General features: G+C 40.9%; 2 protein-coding genes across 8 annotated transcripts in view; one reads left to right on the forward strand and one right to left on the reverse strand.

The window, feature by feature from the left end:
- The window catches only part of POC5 (POC5 centriolar protein), a 120,080-nt gene that overhangs the window by 62,153 nt on the left and 34,160 nt on the right, over positions 1-23,767 (forward strand). The gene's annotated exons all lie outside the window — the stretch shown is intronic.
- ANKDD1B (ankyrin repeat and death domain containing 1B) overlaps positions 1-23,767 on the reverse strand; it is a 56,070-nt gene that overhangs the window by 8,727 nt on the left and 23,576 nt on the right. For all 7 annotated transcript variants that reach the window (XM_061620557.1, XM_061620567.1, XM_061620594.1 and 4 more), the window contains 6 exons: positions 22,568-22,666; positions 19,415-19,513; positions 18,164-18,262; positions 13,251-13,349; positions 10,773-10,871; positions 1,013-1,108 (listed from right to left, as the gene is read on the reverse strand). In XM_061620557.1, the coding sequence (XP_061476541.1) occupies positions 1,013-1,108; positions 10,773-10,871; positions 13,251-13,349; positions 18,164-18,262; positions 19,415-19,513; positions 22,568-22,666 (591 nt within the window). The remainder of the gene's footprint in view (positions 1-1,012; positions 1,109-10,772; positions 10,872-13,250; positions 13,350-18,163; positions 18,263-19,414; positions 19,514-22,567; positions 22,667-23,767) is intronic.

A 23,767-nucleotide genomic window follows, 5' to 3' on the forward strand; every position in this document is an offset into this window, starting at 1 on the left:
CAATCGGTTTCTCCATATTCCGTCCTTACAGTAGCCTCTTGTCCAGAGTATAGGTAGCGCATCAGGACAATCAGATACTGTGGCACCCCCATTTCTTTTAAAGCATTCCATAGTTTTTCATGATCTACACAGTCATAGGCTTTGCTATAATCTATAAAGCACAGGGTGATTTTCTTTTGGAATTCCTTGGTCTATTCCATTATCCAACGTCTGTTTGCGATATGATCTCTGGTGCCTCTTCCCTTTCTAAATCCAGCTTGGATGTCTGGCATTTCTCGCTCCATATATGGTAAGAGCCTTTATTGTAGAATCTTGAGCATTACTTTACTTGCATGGGATATTAAGGCAATAGTTCGATAATTAACTGCACTCCCTGGGATCCCTTTTCTTTGGAATTGGGATGTATATTGAATGCTTCCAGTCTGTGGGCCATTTAGTTTTCCATATCTGTTGACAAATTTTTGTCAAAATTTGGACAGATTCAGTCTCAGTAGCTTGTAGCAACTCTATTGGTATGCCATCTGTTCCTGGTGATTTGTTTCTTCCAAGTATTTTAAGAGCAGCTTAAACTCCAAAGGAGTAAACCTCATTAAAAAAGTGACACTGATTTATAAGTAAATGTGCATCAGATCACACTGTATGAAAAGGATCTTTGGGAAGCCAAAATGTCCTGCAGAACATACTGATGTGTTCCATCAGTCCCCAAATAATCAATTAAGAAAGGAAACCAGGAAACACCAAGTTCATTAAGATACTGAGAAAGTTCAAAAAGAGAGTTCAGCATCGTACTCAATATCCCATCAATACTGATGAAAGGCATAAATGAAAGCTGCAAAACAAAGGAGAGAAAAAGAAATAGGCCTAGCATTTTCTAGCAGCACTGCAAGGAAGCCCACCGCAGAGTTTGGGAATCCAGAACTTTGAGAGTAAACCATCTTTTGCAAAAAGGTTTTAAATATACTGGAGAAATCTGTATTAGAAAAAGGATAAATCAATCAGAGTTGTGTCTTACCTGTTTCCAGGTGTAATACCTTTCTGCTTTTATAATCATATCTACAATCAATGCATGATTGCTCCTGGAAGCTACAGCTAGTGCAGTTTTTCCTTGCTGAAAATGCAAATAATGTGAATTACTAAAAGCTGAGGAGAAAATTGAGGCCATAGATGAGAATCAGAAAAAAGTTAGCAGGTTCTATAATTATCTGTATGGCTAATATTCCAGTGCATGAAACACAGAATCCAGTTGTGGGGAAGTGCACAATCTGCTGGGTATTTCCTAATAATTGAGTATTTTAGGCTGCTGTTTAGGGTCCTCACGAGGCAGTTTCCAACATATAACTTTACGAATCACAATAAAAGAAAAATATATAAACATAAATAATATAAAAGCAACAAGAAAGACATCAATAGCAAAACAAAACAAAACAGCAACAAAACAACAATGTAGTCCTTGTGGTTTAAAACGTTTTTGTTCCCTATATTGGGGCAGTACATCTTACAAGCACTGATAACTGATGATATCTCCTGAGTCCTGCTAGATCAGACCAGAGGTCCATCTCATACAACTTCCTGTTCACACAGTGGTCATCTCTCTCTATCCATATGCCTGTGGAACCCAAAAGTAGGACATGAGTGCAATAGCATTCTCCTATTTGTTATGGGGGCAATATATAGCTATCATGACTGGTAGCCACTGACAGCCTTATCCTCCATTAAGTAATCTAATCTCCTTTTGAAGCTTTATATTACAATCCAGATACAATTCTTCCCTTAAGTTGTCAATGCTAAGGGCCAAAAAGGCAATTACTGCATTTGCATGGATCCTCTTTTTCCATAGGGACCAACTGGGGGAGGGGAAGCAATACACTCTGTAGCTCATTCCCCACCAAAAGCTGTGCAGCCCTCCCCAAAAAGACATGTCTCCCTGAAGAAGCACAGAAACAGCTGCTTCCCGCTCAAGCGAGACTCCGTGGTCACAGCAGTGGCAGCTACTCCCTAATCCTGGCCCAAACTCCACTGTGCACAAACTAGTGGCCAGATCAAAGCATTTCGAATAGCCACACCTGGAGGGAGAATGGGTTGATCTGCCGATCAGTTGCATAACCTCTCTGAAGCTGCTCCCATCAGGTTTTATAGTAAAATGGAGTGGGGTTTGACTAGTGTTGTCTGCCCTTTAATAAGGGAGAGGTGGAGATGCACTGGAACTGGCAGAACAGTGAGCGTGTGTCTACCCCTCACCAGCAGAGAACTGGGAGCACAATCTTCTGTCGCTGCTTCGCTTGCCAAATTTAGCTTGTTGCGTTGTCTGGATCGGGGATTGTAGTTTATCACTAACTCTGTTCGGTTTCAAAACAAGCAAACATCAAACCATGGATTATGAAGCTGGCTTGCTTAAATTAACCATAGTTACAGTCCAATCCTATGCATATCTACTCTGAAGTAAGCTCTGTTGTGTTCAATGGGGCTTACGCCCAGGTTGTGTGCATAGGATTGGAGCCCTAGTGTAAACCACAATCCCCAGTTCAGATGCAATGATGAGTTTAAGAGAAATGGAAAGCACAAGTTGTTGAAGTCCTTGGCAGGAGCAGAAGGAAGGAGGATTGTGTAACCTTAAAGCTTGCTTGGGCTCATTCCAGCTTGTGTATATCACCCTTAAGCATGGTTTAGCATAAACTGTAGATATAGCCATATGCTCCTGTCTTATTTATCATAAATAAAGGTCTAAACAAATATAATAATACTTGCATAGTTTGTATTTTCCTTTTCTTCTTTCCTTAGTTTTAACTAAAATTCTGCTCTTTTAAAATAAACGATTACAATAGTTTGCCTTTGGTTGTGCTTAAGAGCTCTAAGACGACACATTTCTTAAAAGTGAAAGTCTGAACTAACAGCTTCTGCTTTCATGGTGCTGCATTCCAACCAATGACCTCTCTGCCAACTACTGACTGTTCTGCAATCCAAGTAAAAAAAGTAAAGGTGTCCCCGCACTTGTAGTGCAAGTCATTTCCAACTCTTAGGGTGACGTCTTGCGATGTTTACTAGGCAGACTGCATATATGGGGTGGGATTGCCAGTTCCTTCCCCGGCCTTTCTTTACCCCCCAGCATATGCCGGGTACTCATTTTACCGACCATTGATGGATGGAAGGCTGAGTGGACCTCAACCCCTTTCACCGGAGATTCCACTTCATCCTTCCATTGGAATCAAACTCTGGCTGTGAGCAGAGCTTCGGCTGCGTTACCGCCGCTTACCACTCTGCGCCACAGAAGATCCTGTAATCCAAGTACATTCCTGCTATTGACAGTTCAAGGCCACACATAATTCTGTGAGTCTACGGGGTCATCTCAGTAATCTTTTCATGTCAGTGGATTTACACTAAAAACAGCTGTCTATAACATAAATCTTCCAGAGTTTCTATGTGTTAAAGAGCTAAAGTGGCATGAGAGGGAAATGCATTCCGTTGCAATGATACTAAAATGTAATCCATCCTAAAACTAGCATAGCAGTACTTGCAGCACAGACAGGGACAGAAAAATGCAAGGTCCTACTGCCTCACCAAGGGAAAGAAGCAAGCTTCAAGTGCAGCCTTTGCCCCACAGAATGAGGGTGCTAGTAATTTATGGTACAGTCCTATACATGTTTACTTGGAATCAAGTACCACTGTAATCAGTGGGCTTGCTCTGTTGTAGGGATGTGCTAGAATTCTGTTCAATTCAGATTTGATACCAAATTTCCATTAATTTGTTTATTCTCTTGTTGCAGATCAGATTTTTATGTAGCGATTTTTCATGGCTATTTACAAAAATTGATTTCTTTTTTTAAAAACAAAATTCACCTCTTAATATTCATATTAACAACAATAATTTTGTTTATATTTCATTTCATGTATCAATATTTCTTTTAAAATTATCGATATTAATTATCAATATTTTTGTGTGAGAAAAAAGATAAGTAAAAGCAGCGACTAGCAGACAAAGAACTCGGATCAATACCAGCCTGTTAGGTTGACAGAATGCTTTTGAAATGAAGCTGGCCAATGGATCCCATTCTTACTTTCTTGTAAATGTGCCTAAATTACGTTTTGTATCTAAGGCTGGTCCCTATTATTACATTTTGTTGTTATATGCCTTCATGTCGATTATGACTTATGGCGACCCTATGAATCAGCGACCTCCAATAGCATCTGTCATGAACCACCCTGTTCAGATCTTGTAAATTCAGGTCTGTGGCTTCCTTTATGGAATCAATCCATCTCGTTTGGTCTTCCACTTTTTCTACTCCCTTTTGTTTTTCCCAGCATTACTGTCTTTTCTAGTGAATCCTGTCTTCTCATTATGTGTCCAAAGTATGATAACCTCAGTTTCATCATTTTAGCTTCTAGTGGTAGCTCTAGTTTAATTTGTTCTAACACCCAATTATTTGTCTTTTTCCATGGTATCTGCAAAACTCTCCTCCAACACCACATTTCAAATGAGTTGATTTTTTTCTGTCCGACTTTCATATCCATACATAGAGATTGGGAATACCATGGTCTGAATGATCCTGACTTTAGCTGCCCTCCCCATTCCTAGCCTTCTTCTAATTTCTTGACTATTGTCTCCATTTTGGTTAATAACTGTGCCGAGGTATTGATAATCCTTGACAAGTTCAATGTCCTTCATCTTTAAAGTTACATAAATCTTCTGTTGTTATTACTTTAGTCTTCTTGACATTCAGCTGTAGTCCTGCTTTTGTGCTTTCCTCTTGAACTTTCATCAGCATTCGTTTCAAATCATTACCGGTTTCTGCTAGTAGTATGTATTGTCTGCATATCTTAAATTATTGATATTTCTCCCTCCAGTTTTCACACTTCCTTCATGTTGGTCCAATCTCACTTTCCATTTATGTTCAGTGTATAGATCAAACAAGTAGAGTGATAAAATACACACCTGTCTCACACCCTTTTTGATTGGGAACCAATCGGCCATATTCTGTCCTTACAGTAGCCTCTTGTCCACAGTATAGGTTGCGCATCAGGACAATCAAATGCTGTGGTAGCCGCAGTTCTTTTAAAGCATTCCATAGTTTTTCATGATCTACACAATCAAAGGCTTTGCTGTAATCTATAAAGCACAGGGTGATTTTCTTCTGAAATTCCTTGGTCTGTTCCATTATCCAACGTGTGTTTGCGATATGATCTCTGGTACCTCTTCCCTTTCTAAATCCACCTTGAACGTCTGGCATTTCTCACTCCATATATAGTAAGAGCCTTTGTCGTAGAATCTTGAGCATTACTTTACTTGCATGGGATATTAAGGCAATAGTTCAATAATTACTGCATTCCCTGTGATCCCCTTTCTTTGGAATTGGGATGTATACTGAATGCTTCCAGTCTGTGGGCCATTGTTTAGTTTTCCATATTTGTTGACAAACTTTTGTGTGTGTGATACACACACACACACACACACACACACACACATCTCAATAGAAAGGAGAAACTGTGGCTTTAAAATAGTTGCTAAGTGGCACCAAATGAATAAGAATTGGAAAACCGTACTGTATGTTTAGGGTTGCCATATTGCCCGGTTAGCTGGGTTTTACCCAGATTATAGCCCTGCTACCCGGCGCCCGCTTAGCCCATTAAGTGGCTCAGATTTTCCAGGTGGGCACCGAGCCACAGAGAGGGAGCTACAGTTCCTTTAAATCTGTAATACGAAAAGTTCCTCTAATCAGTTCTGCTTGAGTGAGGTGTGCAATTGATAAGAAAAAATGAAACTGACAAAGAAAACCCCATCCCCTTCTGCCTTAGCTTTAGCAATACTCTGGAGGGGGTAAACATCCTTCCTTCCCAGTGTGTGTATGCACGTGTGGACATGCGCACTGAGCTCTGTGCCTTGGCAGACCGCAGCCTCCACTTTCATGGTGGAGAACCAGCCATCACTGCCTGTCACCATGTACTAAATGTACTGAATTATCAACAATTAAGGCCATTATCTCACAAACAAACATTTCAATTTGTGAAACTGAGAAGTAAAGCAACTAGTGAGGAGTTTATGTTCTTTTTAAAAATACACCTCATGAATGAGCTGTTTACAAAAATGTTTCCAGATTCCAACTATTCCCAACCCTTACTAGAATGGACAACCATTTTCTCTTATTCACCTATTATACTGAACACAGGTACAAGTTGTCTCTACACATGTACAAGCATTTATTTTTAATAAATGTTTTCAACATTTACAAGTATTTGATTTGTGCAGCCCAACTATTGTGTACACAGATACAGACTGTACACTTTGTTGAACATTACATGTGAATAGCTATGAGCGTACAGATCACCTGTTGTGTACAGATTTTACACTGGTAGAATCAACTGTGGAACACCCCTAACAGGTATTGACTGTGCAGTGCAAGGGTGCTGCATGGCATTATGGGAATAGAGCCAGCAAACTCCCCTGTATCACATGACAAGTTGGACAGTGAAAAAAAGCGGATAAGAGAAAAATCAACTCCTTTGAAATGTGGTGTTGGAGGAGAGCTTTGCGCATACCATGGACTGCGAAAAAGACAAATAACTGGGTGTCAGAACAAATTAAACCAGAACTGTCACTATAAGCTAAAATGATGAAACTGAGGTTATCATACTTTGGACACATAATGAGAAGACATGATTCAATAGAAAAGACAATTATGCTAGGAAAAACAGAAGGGAGTAGAAAAAGAGGAAGGCCAAAGAAGAGATGGCCACAGACCTGACCTTACAAGATCTGAACAGGGTGGTTCATGACATAGGCTATTGGAGGTCACTGATTCATAGGGTCGCCATAAGTTGTAATCGACGTGAAGGAGTAAGTCCCATTGCTCTCACTGGGACTTACTTCTGAGTAGGTATGTCATTTATTGGGATTATTTACTTCTCTTTGTTCTAATCCTGCCACCTGGATTCTCAAACTGAGTGAATGGGTGGGAAAATGGCAAATGCAATTCAATATAAACAAGTGTAAAATTATGCATATTGGAGCAAAAAATCTTAATTTCACATAGACGCTCATGGGGTCTGAACTGGCAGTGACCGACCAGGAGAGAGACCTCGGGGTTGTAGTGGACAGCATGATGAATATGTCGACCCAGTGTGCGGCAGCTGTGAAAAAGGCAAATTCCATGCTAGGGATAATTAGGAAAGGTATTGAAAATAAAACAGCCGATATCATAATGCCGTTGTATAAATCTATGGTGTGGCCGCATTTGGAATACTGTGTACAGTTCTGGTCGCCTCATCTCAAAAAGGATATTATAGAGTTGGAAAAGGTTCAGATGAAGGCAACCAGAATGATCAAGGGGATGGAGCGACTCCCTTACGAGGAAAGGTTGCAGCATTTGGGGCTTTTTAGTTTAGAGAAAAGGCGGGTCAGAGGAGACATGATAGAAGTGTATAAAATTATGCATGGCACTGAGAAAGTGGATAGAGAAAAGGTTTTCTCTCTCTCTCATAATACTAGAACTCGTGGACATTCAAAGAAGCTGAATGTTGGAAGATTCAGGACAGACAAAAGGAAGTACTTCTTTACTCAGCGCATAGGTAAACTATGGAATTTGCTCCCACAAGATGCAGTAATGGCCACCAGCTTGGATGGCTTTAAAAGAAGATTAGACAAATTCATGGAGGACAGGGCTATCAATGGCTACTAGCTATGATGGCTGTGCTCTGCCATCTTAGTCAGAGGCAGCATGCTTCTGAAAACCAGTTGCCGGAAGCCTCAGGAGGGGAGAGTGTTCTTGCACTTGGGTCCTGCTTGCGGGCTTCCCCCAGGCACCTGGTTGGCCACTGTGAGAACAGGATGCTGGACTAGATGGGCCACTGGCCTGATCCAGCAGGCTCTTCTTATGTTCTCTCTCCCTCTCCATCCCACCCCATAAATCTGCTCACTAAGAAATGAACTCCAAAGAAAATTTGAAGAAAGATGATGAAATTTTTCTAGTTCCTGAGCTTGTTTGGACAGTGATGGGAGGTGGTGGAATCTATTAAAAGAAAACTTCAGCACGCAATGATGTAAAAAAATAAAATGAACGCAGAGCGCGAGAGGGAGGCGAGGATGGCTGTGACTTGTATTTAACAAAGTTTCGCAGCCACAGAGAAGCACGAGGTTGGCTTCCTGTGCTCTGGCTTTTCTCTTTGGGGAATTGCAGGAGTTGCCAAAGCAGCAAATCCAGAGACATCAGCCAAGGGGGACATTTAGCTTGCACTGAAACAATCATTGTTTGATAATGAGACCTCATCTGGTGGTGCTGCTGCCTCCTCCTCCTATGCGTGCGTGTCAACTGATATGCATCAGTAACGGCATTGCTGCCGTCTGTGCTGACTCCTTGCTTCCACGCGCAAAGGTGTGTGCGCGCTGGTACCCCTTCCTCTGCCCTCCCCCGAGCCCTGAGGTTGCTGCCGCACCACTTTCCCCACAGGCATCCATCAGGAGAAGGAGGCACACAAAGTTGCTTGGCTTCTTAGGTGAATGAGGCACCGGGCTGGAGCAGCAGAAGAAGGAGAGGGAGTTGGAGGCGCTGCTGCCCCCTCCAACTGGATTGTTCCAAGGCGTGAGGTTGGGAAAGTGGAGTTCTGCAGGTAGCTCCTGGAGAAAGAGGCTCCGAGGAAGGCAGCAGATGGTTGGCAGTGGTACCTTCGTGCAGCTGGTGTGGCAGGGTTGGGCTCAGGCTGGTGAGAAGCTCCTATGAAGTTCTGGGCCCTCAGTGCCAGACCTGGACAACTGCTAGCACCAGGCCTGTCTGAGGCAGTTGCCTCACTCTGCCTAATGGCTCTCTTTCCCTCTGCCCATCAAGACCGCCTTCTCAGTCTTGTTCTTGTGCTCTGGGTATAGAATGCAATCCTGTCCATGAACAGGATCATATTCAGTCACAGCATAGGTCTTCATCATTCACAGGATCATTCATACATAGAGATCGGGAATACCATGGTCTGAATGATCCTGACTTTGGTGTTCAGTGATACATCTTTGCATTTGAGGACCTTTTCTAGTTCTCTCATAGCTGCCCTCCCCATTCCTAGCCTTCTTCTGATTTCTTGACTATTCTCTCCATTGTGGTTAATGACTGTGCCAAGGTATTGATAATCCTTGATAATAATAATCCTTCCCAGTGTGTATGTGTATGTGCATGGGTGCATGTGCACACTGAGCTCCGTGCCTTGGCAGACCGCAGCCCCCAACCAAGCAACCAGGGATGGAGGAGTCAGCTCCAGAGCAAAGCAGCAGCAGTAGCAGCAACCTTTGCTTTAAAGTGCCTGCCGCTTCCACCCACTTTCCTCCTCCTCTGGCCTGCCGAGCAAGTTAGAGGTATGGTTTCCCTTCTTTTCTTCTTCCCCTCCCCCTCCACCTGATTCGAGCTCCTCACTGTTCCCAGGAGGCTGCTGGTGGTAATAAAGTGTCTCTTTGTGTCTTGGGTGAAGGCAGCATTTGGAAGCACGGGGGGGGGGGACTTGGCCAGCTCACACCTGTAAACTGATCACCTGTTGTCTGCAGCTCTTTTCTTTGAAATCATGTGTGTGTGAGTTTTCAAATTTGAGAGCCAGGGTGGCATAGTGGTTAGAGTGTTGGACAAAGACCTGGGAGACTAAGGTTTGAATCTCTACTCAGCCATGAAGCTTACTGAGTGATCCTGGGCCAGTCGCTGCCCTTCTGCCTAACCTGTCACAGGGTTGTTGTGGTGATTAAATGAGAAGGGCTAGAACTGTGTACTCCACCTTGAGCTCCTTGGAGAAAAGGTGGTATTGAAATGCTAATGCTAAGAAGAAGAAGACTTTCCCAAAGAAGAGCTTCTTCCTCAGAAAACAAAAACACACTTTTGTTTTGTTTTGTTTTGAGTGCCCTGTTATCTGTGTCTTGGTAAAGGTCTGTATCCAACCTTGATGTTCTTATGGAAGGGGTGTGCAAGTAGTGCCCCCCCAAGTGTGAAGGTTTGGACAAACACTGTGTTATAGAAAACCAAAGTCTGTGTGAAAGTAAATATTTGGGAATGCCATTGGTGCGATTCCAAGTACATTTACTAAATGATGTCATATAGAACTTGAACTTCACAAAATATTTTACAGTCATGCCCATAAACACCTATGCAACCTTGTGCCTGGAGTCCTAGAGCAGGTAACACATTAATAAGAATCACTTTCCATAACTGTAAAGAGGTATCTCCACATGCATCTCAGGCACTTAAATGAGCAGCATAGGAACACAGGCAGATGCCTTACACCAAGGGTTCCCAAACTTTTCTTGAAAAGTTACACTTTTATTGTTTTTATTACATTTGTAAGCTGCCCTGAGCTCTGTTTTTAACAGTGGAAGGGCAGGATATAAATATTCTTAATACATAAATAAATATTCCATAGTGTTAGAAACTAGAGCCTAGTCATTTAAGGCTGAAAATGTACATTTTTTAAAAAAAGATTTCTCACATATTCCTTCAGATTTTGTTGGTAATTACTAGGTACAAAAACAAAACAATTGGATAATGCAACTATTAATATGCTTAATTTGCATAATTAGCAAATAATTTGCATAATGTGCAAATTAGCCTGTCTGGATTCGTGGGACTGGAATATGGCAACCCTATGTATGTTTGAACTTAACAGATAGCTCGTTAGTAAATTATTGGCAGACATGAAGTTTCAAGAAAGTAGTTAAATCAAGAGTTATATTTTAGTGGGTAATATTTTAAAAGAGCAGTCAGTTCAACAGAACAAGACATGTAGAGTAACTGCATTTTCAAAGAAACATGAATAATAGAGAATACCTTATCCACAGTGTTCAAGTCACAACCAGCCTTTAGCAGCATTTCAGTTACTTCCACATTTCCAAGGTCTGCTGCAAGGTGTAAAGGTGTTTGATGTCTCTTGTAGAAATAAGACAAAGCAGAATAATGTTATAAAGCAAAGGTGGGAAACATTTATCCTCCGGATTTTCCTGAACTACATCTCCCATCAGCCCTAGCAAGCACGGCAATAGCCAGGGATGCTGGGAGTTGTAGTTCAACAACATTTGGAAGGCTAAAGTTCTCTACACCTATTATACAGGAATGTCCTTGATTAGCAAAAACAGGGCAAAAAAGTTTACTGAGTTGTATATAGCTAAGTTCCACTTAGTGCAGACCTTTTGAAATTAATGAATCTATGTTAATCATATCCATCAACTTCAATGGGTCTGCTCCAAGTATGACCAAAGCAGGATGCAACATAATATTCATGTACAGAGTAGAATTAAGGTGACGGTTTTTGTCTATTTGTTTTTTTTAAAAAAAAACTTTTTCTTTGCAGACAAAAGACAATATAAAATCTCTTCATAAAATTACGAAGCAGGTAATCAAGAATAAAAATAGCAAAGCACACTTGTAAAACTCTTTCTGAAAGTATTAAAGCATATCTGTTTAGATGCTGGAATAGTTGGCAGGGGGAGGGTGCACTTAAGTGGAAATTAGGGGAAAGCTTCCAAAATATTAGGATTATTTCCACAGTAATTTTTTATTCCATACAGTTTCATTGCTCTCCTGCACAAGGTTTGTTTTCATTACTTATGTGCCATGTGTTTGGCTTGCTGACTGTTGCAAAGGGAAGTGGAATGCAGCTCACCATGATCAAAGTGAGCAGAGCCAACCAATATACGTAGATTAAACTCATCCTAGCAAAGTGACCTTGCCTGATGGTAAGTTTTACATGGTCCAAACTGTGTTCTCCCAAAGTTGTTGCAATAGTAATTTACAATGCAATCCTTGTGCATGCCTACTCAAAAGTACGTTCTGTTAAGTTCAATCAGACAGGTAAGTGTGTTAAGGCTGCAGTCCTAACCAGAGCTTGGAAAAGTTACTTTTTTAAACTACAACTCCCATTAGCCCCAGCCAGCATGACCACTGGATTGGGCTGATGGGAGTTATAGTTCAAAAAAGTAACTTTTGCAAGCTCTGGTCCTAACTACATATATTAAAGACATAAATATCTTCCAGAATGGTCAACTAATACAGGGTAAGGACAATCTCTTGGATTCTTGTAGGAACATCTCCTGACATTGATGATCCAATGGGCATTCTGATATGTATTCTGTCTGATGGTTAGGAATATGCATAAGGTAAATAAGCACTGGATCTTAATTTAAATAGATGAATGTGGGGTTGACCCATTGATTTAAATACAAGTTGTGCACCATAGCACATATGGAGTTTCAAAAACAAGATCCAGAAATGGTAAAGCATCAGAAAAAAACCCTAGCTTTTCTGCAGATAATGCAATTGATGCACAAAGAGGAGATGGTGCAAGCTAGAAACTCATGAGGAAGGAAGGTAATGAATCCTGTCATCTTCACAGTAAGTCAGGCCAGAGAAATTTCTAGTAGCTAAGCACACCCATCCCATTCCATTATTAGGGTGAGCTCTCAGAACTGAGGACCAACAGTGGGGAGGGGGATTTCTAAAGAAAGGTAGATAGAGCTTTGCATCCAAATATGGGCTGGCTGGGGCTGATGGGAGATGTAGTTCAAAACATCTGGACGACACCTGGTTCACGAAGGCTGCTTTAGGGTGCATTCTGACATGGGGTTTATTGTGTTAGTTTTACTGATTATAATGATAATACTTCTGTCTCAATTTCTAACATTCCTTTGCAGTACCTGCTGCATTATGGAATTGTGGCTTTTTTACCAGTGTACCGCCATGTTGTGCTAAATTTCATTCATACCAGTACTCGTGGTTGACACAACAGTGAATGTCATTGGACAGGTCACTTCTCCACGCTTTCTGCACATGTGTACTTATTTTCTCCCATGATTCACCCATGAAAACAGCCGGAAAGAATTGTATGCCTGCCGGTACACCACCCCAAATTTCACTACTTTACTCTTGTGATTTCTGGGTTGTAAACAGATTTTTTCTGGAAGCAATTAACATGGAAACATCCACTATATTCTGCTAGATTTCCAGAAGTGACTTTTACATCATATGAAAGATTAAATAAAATGCAGAAATTATCAGATAAGGAAATATCAAGAAAACAGAGTAAGTTGCCATCTGGATGCAACCAAGTTCTATGGTGTTGAAACCAACAAATATGGGGGACACACAGAATCTACATACTTTATAATCACAGACAAAAAGTAGTAACTCTACAGAACAGCCTAACTTGACATCCATCAACCAACTGCTAATTTTCCCATCTTATTTTGTATCTGTTCTTATAAAGAGTAACACAGATAAGAAATATTTCATCTTAAAAGCACAATTTCTCACCTGATCAAGAGAGTTTATGTCATGGTTAGCATCTATTAAATTATTTATCACAGGTAGATTATTTTTTAAGATGGCCAAATGGAGAGCAGGATTTTTTTGCTGTAGATAGAGAAAACGGTTGTTAAAACAGCACAATGAATCTATTGATCCAGTTATTATTCGTATGCAAGAGATCTTGTTTGACCACAGGTTCACCAAAAAAAACAAAACTTTGAGCAGAAGGAAGCCAAGGGAACTGTATTTGTCAAGCATGCCGGCAATCAAAAGGTGGCAAACCATTATTTATAATGAATTGTAACTAGGTGATATCTGTGTCAAAAGGAAGGCCCAACTTAGAATAAAACTCTTCAACTCCTGCTTATTAAGAAAATTGCTTTTTTAAAAGGAGAGGATTGCTCCTGCATTTAATGATAAAACAAGCTTTTCTAGTTCCTAGGCATATATCAAAACTCTTCTACGACACTCAAATTGCTCACAAATGATTAAATCTGACAATGTTAAACCTCAGACCTGCAACTAAAGGCCAAACTAACATGATGGGGCAGCCATGTGTTTTTTATCCATTAATCTCTCTCATTCACATTTAAATAGTGATTAAGGGGGGGTCCTATTCAGTTTACACTAAAAGGAACACAGAGGGGAGAAAAGAAAATCTACTTCCCCACCTTACTTTGCTGTACATTATTGCCTTATTATTACATTATTAGGCAACTTCCAGTCTGGCATTGAAGCTGGGCTGGGACGACTTCCGGGAAGGGTGACTTAGCCTGTGCCTGCTTTTGAGACGGGCTCCTGCCTCAAAAGAAGCTTATTCAGATATATCAGTCAGTTTTTTCTTTTTTTTTTGACTGATTAAACTTCTCCCGGGTAGGGAGAAACGAAGAGATTAACCTCAAAGCCTATTTTTGTTGGGACGACCAGATCTCATTAATTTATGGGACGAGGTCCAGCCGACGAAGGTGGGACGGATTTTCAACAGCAAGCTCTATCTGTTAAAGCGAACGTTCATCTTATCTTCTAAGAGAGAACGCACTAACAGGCAAGCACCCTTCTTTCTATATTTTTCTTTTACTTGACTTAAATTGTTGCTGTTTAAAAGAGATTTGCCAGATTGATCAGTTTTTGACATCTCACTGGGGAGCCATAACTTCTCTCTGCTACGCACTAATTAATAGCTTATCTCTGTTTTTGTTGCAAAAAGCTGTCCTGGATTTGCATTCTAAAGATATACACAGAAGAGGGATTTCTATTCCAGATTTTTATTTTGAAAAATATTATACTGTTTTGAGACTACTCTCTTTTTGGTCTATTTTATTTTGACGAATCTGTTTCTTGACGATTGCCATTAATTGTTTCGATCCTGGGAACTGCATTTTGTTTACTTAACTATTGGAGAGATAAGGCTGTCTGCTCTGTTTATACTGTGATGTCACCAAGTTTGGAGTATTAACCCAATTGTTGCTGAAATAAGAAGTGGTTTTCCTATATTTTTCTTTTAAAATGGCAATTAAGAAAGTGGCTGAAAATCTGGAAATAACTATGTTTCAGAAAATAATGGATGAGATTGAGATAATGAAAATTGAATTGAGTAAAATGAAGCAGGAGATTAAAGATATAAGGGTCCCTGTGAGAGAGGTGACCCTGGAAGGGGTCCCTGTGAGAGAGGAGACCCCGGAGATTGGAACAGGGGTCCCTGTGAGAGAGGAGACCCTGGAGACTGGAATAGGGGTCCCTGTGAGAGAGGAGATCCCGGAGATTGGAACCAACGTGGAACAGGAACAAGATTTGGAGTCTATGGACTTTAGAAATAAAATCTATTGTTTGGAACTCAATGTTATCTCTGAAGAAATGAATGAAGATTTTAGAGATAAAGTTATCAATGGCATGGATAATCTTCTGGACTGGAATGATGTGATGGAGCCCAATATAGAGAAAATCTATGGAATTAACTGCAGCCATGTGACAATGGAAAAACTTTTAAGAGATGACCCAGTGTATTTTGAAAAAAAGAACAGAGATATGATTTTACAGCAGTATTTCAGCAACCTATTCAGAATGGATGGCAAGAAAATATTTGGGATAGAGGTAATTCCCATCAGACTCTTACTATATGACTATGGCTTTGACAGCAAGATTATTATGGAATACTGATAATGGAAGATTGGATATTGAAATTACTGGACTTAACAAGACTACTGAAGATGGAAGATGAAAATGGAACTAATAGAGATAATAGAACAATGGCTACTGAAATTATTGAACCTAACAGATTCTGATGTGATGGATTAATTGAAATGTTTATTTTGACTATGGTTATGACAATAAGATTATCATAATTAGTAATGAGATGGATTAATCGATATGCTTATCTGGAAAAAAAAATTGATAGATATATTTCTTAAAGAATTGAAACCTCTCTTTGACTTTTTGTGGAAAGAATAAAGTAATGTTTATGAGATTTGATGATTAAGTAAGATAACTACTGGAGGAAAGTGATTTTATAATATGACTTAAGAGACAGGATTGTTATATATTATAGACTTATAACTGATTTGATCTTTGACAAATGGGAAGTCAATATTTTACTCTTTATTTTTTATTTTTGTTTTTTCTTTTCTTTTTTTCTTTTTGTTTAACTATTTTTGATTTTGTTTTTTGTTTTTGAATGTTTTATGATTTTGTCTTGTATGTTTTATGAAAATCTGAATAAAAATTATTGAAAAAAAAAAAAAGAAGCTGGGCTGGGACAAAACTGCTGAAAGTAATGAATCATGGTCAAGGAAACTCTGTTTCGTAGAATTCCCATCTACTCCTGCTTTATATGTGAACAGGGCAGACATCTGGATAGCTGTCCCCTCATGTCTAGTTCTGGCCCTTAGTGTCCCATTACAACTCTAACAGAGCACCAACCGCATCCAAATCCTGCTGGCTTGCTATGGTCAGGGCGAAAGGTGGGGGATATACACCACCCTGTACAGGATGTAAATTTGATAAATGTGATAATGATCTTTCTGTGAAATGTAGACAAATTATACATTTTGATACAGGCTAAAATTTGGGGGGAGAAAAAAATTAGGCAAAATGTTCATTACCTGTATAAACTAAATTTTCTTCTCAGCTTTTTAATGTTTCCTAGTTTTAGCATGCTCCTGAACTGTTCCTCAATTTAATTTAAAAAATGTTTTCGTGTCAGTGATACATACAGTATGACAATTTTAGACTCAGTCTTAACACATTTCCTCTAGGAATGAAACCTGGATGAATCTTATCTACCATTCACAGCTGGTGAGAAATTAAATAAACAGAATTGCACATCAGGGTTGGTCAAGATTTAAAAATGTGACGAAAAGCCTTTAATAACAAATAAAATATGTTTCTCAGATGATACCAGTAAGATCTAAGTGTTTAACTGTATTAGAGTCACATCCAATACAGATGACTTCAGATATAATCTCAGTTCCAAATGTGTTAGAATACTAAAATCTCTTCTATCTCATTAATAGTAAAAGTGTTAATTTTACATATACAACTGACTGTAATAACAGAACAGGAACATACAGTCCTTTACGTAATAACAATAATATCACTCTGCTGCAGGAACTTCTGTAACAGTGCACCATGTATTGTGCAGGTTTTTCATGTGCAAATTATGTGTTCTAATATTTTTTGAAAACGTTAATGCTATTAGACACATTCCTGACAGATACAAACACTTGTAACTGTCACTGATTTCAGTAAAAGAGTCATACACCTGCTAAACACATTTTCACTGAAATCAGCAAAGCTTAAGATGTTTTAACTTTAATTGGCTTGTTCTCATTATTTATAGTTTCCAGAGGAAAAAAGAAACTTCAAACAGTGACTGCAATGTGAAACCACTGAAGTACAATTTGTCAAGTGATTTGATGTTGTTACTTGTGACTTTACACACTGTAGCTTTGTTTGCACATAACATTAGACCATGGCTAATGCTAACCATGGTTAATAAAGTATAGCTAAAGTTGAGGTGTCCGGCAGATGATCACTTATTCATTAAGTCACAGAATGGTTAAAAGCACAAGCAAAAGCAGCCAAGAGCAGTTTGAATTTTTCACTGAACTCACTTGTGTTCTGTAGCTTTGGCATGGTGACGACTCCTTAACCATAGCTAAGAAGGAGGTCCAGGTTCACACATAATGCTAAGCTATGCTTAACATTAACTAAGGCTTATCAACCAACTACAAAACTTACTTAATGAACAACCTTTAACCATAGTAAATAAACCATAGTTAAGCTGCTGGGCTTGGTTCACACATAACGCTAAACTTTGGTTTAATAAACCATTATTTGGCTCACTTGTGGGGAACCTGTGGCCTTCCAGATGTTGCTGAAGTAACATTCCCATCATTCCTGGCCATTGGACATGTTTGCTGGGAGTTGTAGTTCAGCAACATCTGGAGATACAAAGGTTTCCCACACCTGGCTTAGCATTATGTGCAAACTGTGTTAATTAGCTTATCCATGTCAGGATGTCTGTATTATCAACAGCAACTCTTTTGTGAATGGCCTATAATTAATAACATAATTATCACCATCTGCATTTTATTTCATAACATGTTTACAATTCACCACCATACACATAGTTAAGGTTAGGGTTAACTCAGGATATACTGTAACTCGGATAACACTTCATGCATTTGATGAGGTGGACTCTAGTTCATGAAAGCTTATGCCATAAGCTTGTACATCTTTATGGTGCCACTACATTTTTTATTTATACAGACTATGGCTCCTTTGTGTCCTGATTTAGGCATAGCTAGCTATCATAATCGACTTGAAGGCACATAACAACAACAACAGCTATCACCACTTTCAGATAATCTTGTGAAGAAATATCAGATGTGCATGGGGAAAAGATTTTTAAAATGACTCACCTGAGGTTGTGCCCCCAGATCTATATTTTTATTGATAAGAAATTTGACCAAAGCTGTATGTCCATTTTGGGTTGCTATTTGCAATGCACTGGTATTGTGCTACAGGAAAGACAATGGAGATAGGTTCATATTTCAAAGTTATTAGAAAAAGAATGTTCTTTGCAGACATTTTTAGAAGCCATGAAATTATATTTAACTTGTGCCTTTAAAAAAAACAATTAAGGAAACCAATTAGATGGCTGCCATTGCCCAGAAAACAGGTTCTCTGGCTTCCATCCACAATGTTTTACCTCCACTGTTGGAGGCAGTATCCCTCTGTATACTAGTTGCTGGAAACTCAGGTGGGGAGAGTGCTGTTGTACTGTAGGTATTTGCTTGGTCACTGTGAGAAAAGGATACTGGACTGGATGGAACATTGGACTGATTCATCAGTGGCTCTTTTTAATGGTCCTTTGACATGGTATTTCATATTGGGGCTACTTCATGCAAATGCCTCACCATCTTAACATGATGTACTTCCTCACGAAGACCACACCCCATCTTACAACAACAACAAATGGTAATCTGCAGTTCCTGGGACTTCTGTATGATTATTATGAAGGAAGTGGGGAAAAGGATTCAGCCTGTGGTTCACTATGGTCCAGTTCAGACATCACAAGCTTGGGTCCAATAAACCATAGTTTAATTAAACCAAGAATAAGCCATATGACATGGTCCATAAGACATGGTCCCTCCCCTTCTGCATTTGGCTTTGATGAAGACATCCTGGTTTCAAGCCACAGTTTCCACACCAGGATATCTTCACCAAAGTTGATTGAACCCCACTGAACAAAGCTACTTTTGCATAAACATTATTGTTGTTGTTATCTCACCTTCCTCCCAAATGAGCCCAGTATGACATGAAAAGTAGGAAAATTAGGTTTCCAAGAATAACAGTAATTGTTACTCCCCTTATTCCATATTATTAATTTCAATTAGAATGTGAATTCTTTAATTAATTGGGCATTCCAATTTACATGCTTTTTAAACCTTACTAGGCAAAAAAAAGTTTCCTTTCTCTTTCTGCCAAAAGGAAATCAGTCATGAGTTTTGTTGAGCTTCCACATGACTACAGACATGTGTCATTATTAGGATTCTTCAGTTATGAAAAAAATTCAGCTGTCTCTTTTTTATTTAAAAAGTCGCACTGCATTTGAAGAGGTTACTCCCAGGTTAATGGCACAGAATTGGAGCCCAAGCATATTGCCATACTTTGTTTGAAATATTGATGTCACTTCCTGCTTCCAGTAAGAGATCAGCACATTTTTCATGCCCTCCTTCAACAGCCAGATAAAATGGGGTTTCACCATTCTGTAACAAAAAATACAAAAACAAAGCTATTAATTGACATTAAAATAGTGTTCTGGCTCGGAACTTAATGGCCTCCATGACAACCATGGGGTTTTCTCAAGTTGTCAACGGCCCAATGCATAGGGCAGGGTACACCCGTGACTTGGTTTTTGCTCCAGATGGAGGAAGGGGTGGTCTGGAGACAGGGGGGTGGATGTCACCCCTTTCTCATGGTCAGACCACTTCCTGGTGAAGTTTAGACTGAGGGCTCTGATCCGCCCCTGCAGGAGTGATGGACAGATTAAGATGGTCCACCCCTGGAGACTAATGGAATCCACTGGATTCCTGAATGCCCTGTGGGAGTAGACAGAGCAGGTGACCCTCTTGAAGTCCTTGTCACACTGTGGAACAGTGAGGCGCATTGAGCTCTTGATACGGTTGCCCTCCAGCATTGTGGAGCCTGGTTTGCACCTTGATACACCAGTGAACTAAGGGAAATGAAACAGGCTGGATGTCAGATAGAGTGCAAGTGGCAAAAGACTTGGCATGAGTAAAACATAACAGTGCCTACTGTGTGGCAGTGAGGGCGGCAAAAAAGGCCCACTTCTCTGCCACCATCACATCCTCAAGTAGCCGTCCAGTGGAGCTTTTCCATATTGACAGGGGTCTGTTGACATCAGCTCCAGGAAATGGTGTTCTAGACCCTTCACCATTGTGAATTGCTTGCAAGGCACTTTGAGGGTAAAGTTGCTCGCCTTTGTAGCAATTTTGATGCCCCATCCACATCTACTGTAGTCTCCAATGAGGTGTCCAGTGCAACGTCTGCTGCAGCTTCTTGGGAATTGTTTCAGTTGATGTGGCCTCATGACGTGGAGAAGGTGCTTGTGACAATACAACCAGCAATGTGTCCTCTCGACCCTTGCCTTTCTTGGCTTATTAAAGCTTGCCGAGGGGGGTTGACCGAGTGGATCCAGGGTGTGGTCAATGCATTGTTGTGGGAGGAACATCCTGAAAGAGGCGGTGATTCGACCACTCCTGAAAAAGCCCACCCTGGACCCATTGTTTTGTGACAACTACCACCCAGTCGCAAATATTCCCTTCTAAGGGAAGGTGATTGAGACGGTTGTGGCACAGCAATTGCAAGTACTTTTGGATGAAACAGATTATCTTGACCCATTCCAGTCTGGGTTCAGGCCGGGTTATGGGACTGAATTGGCCTTGGTCACCCTGATGGATGACCTTTATCGGGAGAAGGACAAGGGGAGGGCGACCCTATTATTCTTACTTGATCTCTCAGTGGCTTTTGATACCATTGACCTTGGTATCCTTCTGGGCCAACTTGGTGAGATGGGTATTGGAGGCACTGTTTTATAATGGTTCCAATCCTATCTCCAGGGTTGTTTTCAGAGAATAGCATTGGGTGATTGTCTTTCAGCTCCCTGGTAGTTGTGTTGTAGCATGCCACAGGGTACCATCTTCTCTCTATGCTGTTTAACATCTATATGAAGCCCTTGGGAGCAGTCATCAGGAGATTTGGAGCAAGGTGTCAGCAGTACGCTGACAATATTTATTTCTATTTCTATTTAATATCTATTTCTCTGTAACATCCGAATTGGAAGAGGCCCTGCAAGCCCTGGACCGCTGCCTGGACTTGGTGGTGGGCTGGATGAGGGCCAATAAACTGACTCTGAATCCTAGCAAGACAGAGATGCTGTGGGTTGGTGGTTCCCGAGTAATTGCTCGGTGGTTCGCGAGTAATTGGTCGGTTGCCTGCTTTGGATGGGGTTGTAGTCCCTCTGAAAGAGCAGATCCGTAGCCTGGGGTGCTCCTGGATCCATCTTTGTCGTTAGAGTCTCAGGTGATTTCAGGAGTGCTTTTTACCAGCTTTGGCTGGTAAGATAGCGGCAGCTGTTTCTGGGCTGGGATAGCCTGACTACTTTTGTCCATGCACTGGTAACCTCCAGGCTGTAATGTGCTCTATGTGGGGCTACCCTTCAGGTTGGTCCAGAAGCTGCAGCTGTTGCAAAATGCGGCAGTGAGACCTCACTGGGGCTGGGTATCTCTAGCATGTCACCCTGCTGCTGAAAGTACTGCACTGGCTACCTATTAGCTACCAGGCTAAGTTCAAGGTTCTAGTTTTGGTGTACAAAGCCCTATACAGCTTGGGACCAGGATACCTGAAAGACTGTCATATCCCTTATAATGCCCAGTCAATCATTGCGCTCTGCAGGTGAGGGCCTCCTGCAGATACCATCTTATCAGGAGGTCTGTTCCACACAACATAGGAAATGGATCTTTAGTGTAGTGGCACCTACACTTTGGAATTCCCTCCCCTCAAATATTAGACAGGCGTCATCTGTTATCTTTCCAGCACCTACTGAAGACTTTCCTCTTTCAACAAGCCTTTTAAGTGGAGCCCTTATCCCAGTTTGCATCTGTGTTGGAATTGCTTTTTAATATGTTTTAAACCTTTTTTTTTTTTAAGGATGTTTTTAAAGCTTTTTAAACATGCTTTTAAAGATGTTTTGTTTTAATATGTTTTTAATGCTGGTTTTGTTTTAATATATTTTAAGGCCTGTTTTTATGATGTGTTAAAGTGTTTTTATTGCTTTTGTTTGCCACCATGGGCAAATAATAATAATAATAATAATAATAATAATAAGCTTCCCACCAGATCTGTAGGTAGCTACTTGACTACTTGTGGCAAGTAAGAATTTCCTTCAGATAACCAGGCAGGAGATTTCTTTGTAAATTGGAAGAGAGTAAATGACTTGCACTGTGAAAATCCAATTGGAGGGGTAGATCTATTCCCAGCATTGATACAGTGATGGAGAGAGTTTTGCTGTTTAATTTCCCTCTGTTATGGAGATGTTAAAGTAGGGCTTGAGAACTGGAACTTGACCTCTAACAAACTCCATGGGACACTCTTGACATATGATATTGATCACCTGCCATCACCATGCATTTAAAAAGCAGGAGGGTGGGAGCATGTGCTGGGCATTACATCTTTACATTCAAAATATTTGCTTTTTATCTTTATTCTTTCTGTCATTCAGCACAGTTCTTCTATTTTACCTGATTTAAGTCATCGATTTCTTCCCACTGTTGAAGGAGAACTTCTACCACCTCGCTGTGACCATTTTTAGCAGCCAGATGCAATGCAGTGTTTCCTTCCTGTAACATAGAGAATTTAATATACTTTCATACTAGCACTTAAAGCAGACATCCTTGGAGTAAGCAATAACACTAAAGCACTGTTCACAAATCTGTGTGTGGTCTGTGCAATCTGGCATGGAACACAGTATTCTCAGTCAGGCCCAGTGCCAGTGAGTAGCCAGGTTGGGCACTAGCCAAGGGCCCAGGAGATCAGAAGGGCCTCCTTACTACCAGCAGCTCTAGACCTGTCTCCTCTTCCTGATGCCCACCTTCATTGTTGCAGGGGCCTGCCAGTGCTGCCTGACATGACTTGAGTGACTTGAGGCAAAAGAGATGGGTGCTTGCTCATTCATGCCAGCATCTCTTCCTTCTCTTGCAGGAGTTGCCGGCTGGTGAGATGGGAAAGGATGGGTGGGAAGCAGGAAGGCTTTCACTTGAACACCTGAAGAGAAGGAAGAGGTGCATCTATTGCTGCTGCTGCTGCCTCACACACACCCCACCTCGCATCACGCACTCACTCAAGTTGTGCCAAGCAGCCTCAGCGCCCCCTCCTTCGATGTGCAACGAAAGCCTTCTCACCCCTCTTTTCCTACCTCAGAGACCTGCTGCATGCTGGCAACTCCTGCAGCCCAGTAAGCGCAGCAAGAGAAGCAGCGGCAGCAGCACTACCAGGGGGGGCATGCAGTGAGAGTGGGTGGAACAGAAGGGTTGAAGGGCATGGAAGTGGGGAGAACATGGAGCAGGAGGGTTAGGGGGTAGTACGAGGAGGTGGAGAAAGAAAGTGTGGGTATAGGGCAGGAGGGGCTGGTGACAAATAAAAATGGCATGGGAGAGGAGGGATTGGGGTGCAGGAAAATTGAAGGGTAGGGGACAGGAGGGATGAGGGGTTGGTGAGATAGAGAGAAACGAACATGGGGGCATGGAACATGAGAAGAAAGGGATGGATATGGGGGTGGGAGAGGCTAGTGAGTAAGAAAGAAAAATGGGGCAGGATGACTGACATGAAGGAAAAAGGAGGGGTAGGGGGCAGGAGTGGCTGGTGAGTGTGTGTATGAGAGAGAAAGAACAGGGTGTGAAGAGAAAGGGAGAAGTAAGGAGGAAAATGAGGGGTATGGGTAT

Source organism: Rhineura floridana, chromosome 1 (assembly GCF_030035675.1).
Source record: "Rhineura floridana isolate rRhiFlo1 chromosome 1, rRhiFlo1.hap2, whole genome shotgun sequence".
In the NCBI taxonomy this organism is placed as follows: Eukaryota; Metazoa; Chordata; class Lepidosauria; order Squamata; family Rhineuridae; genus Rhineura; species Rhineura floridana.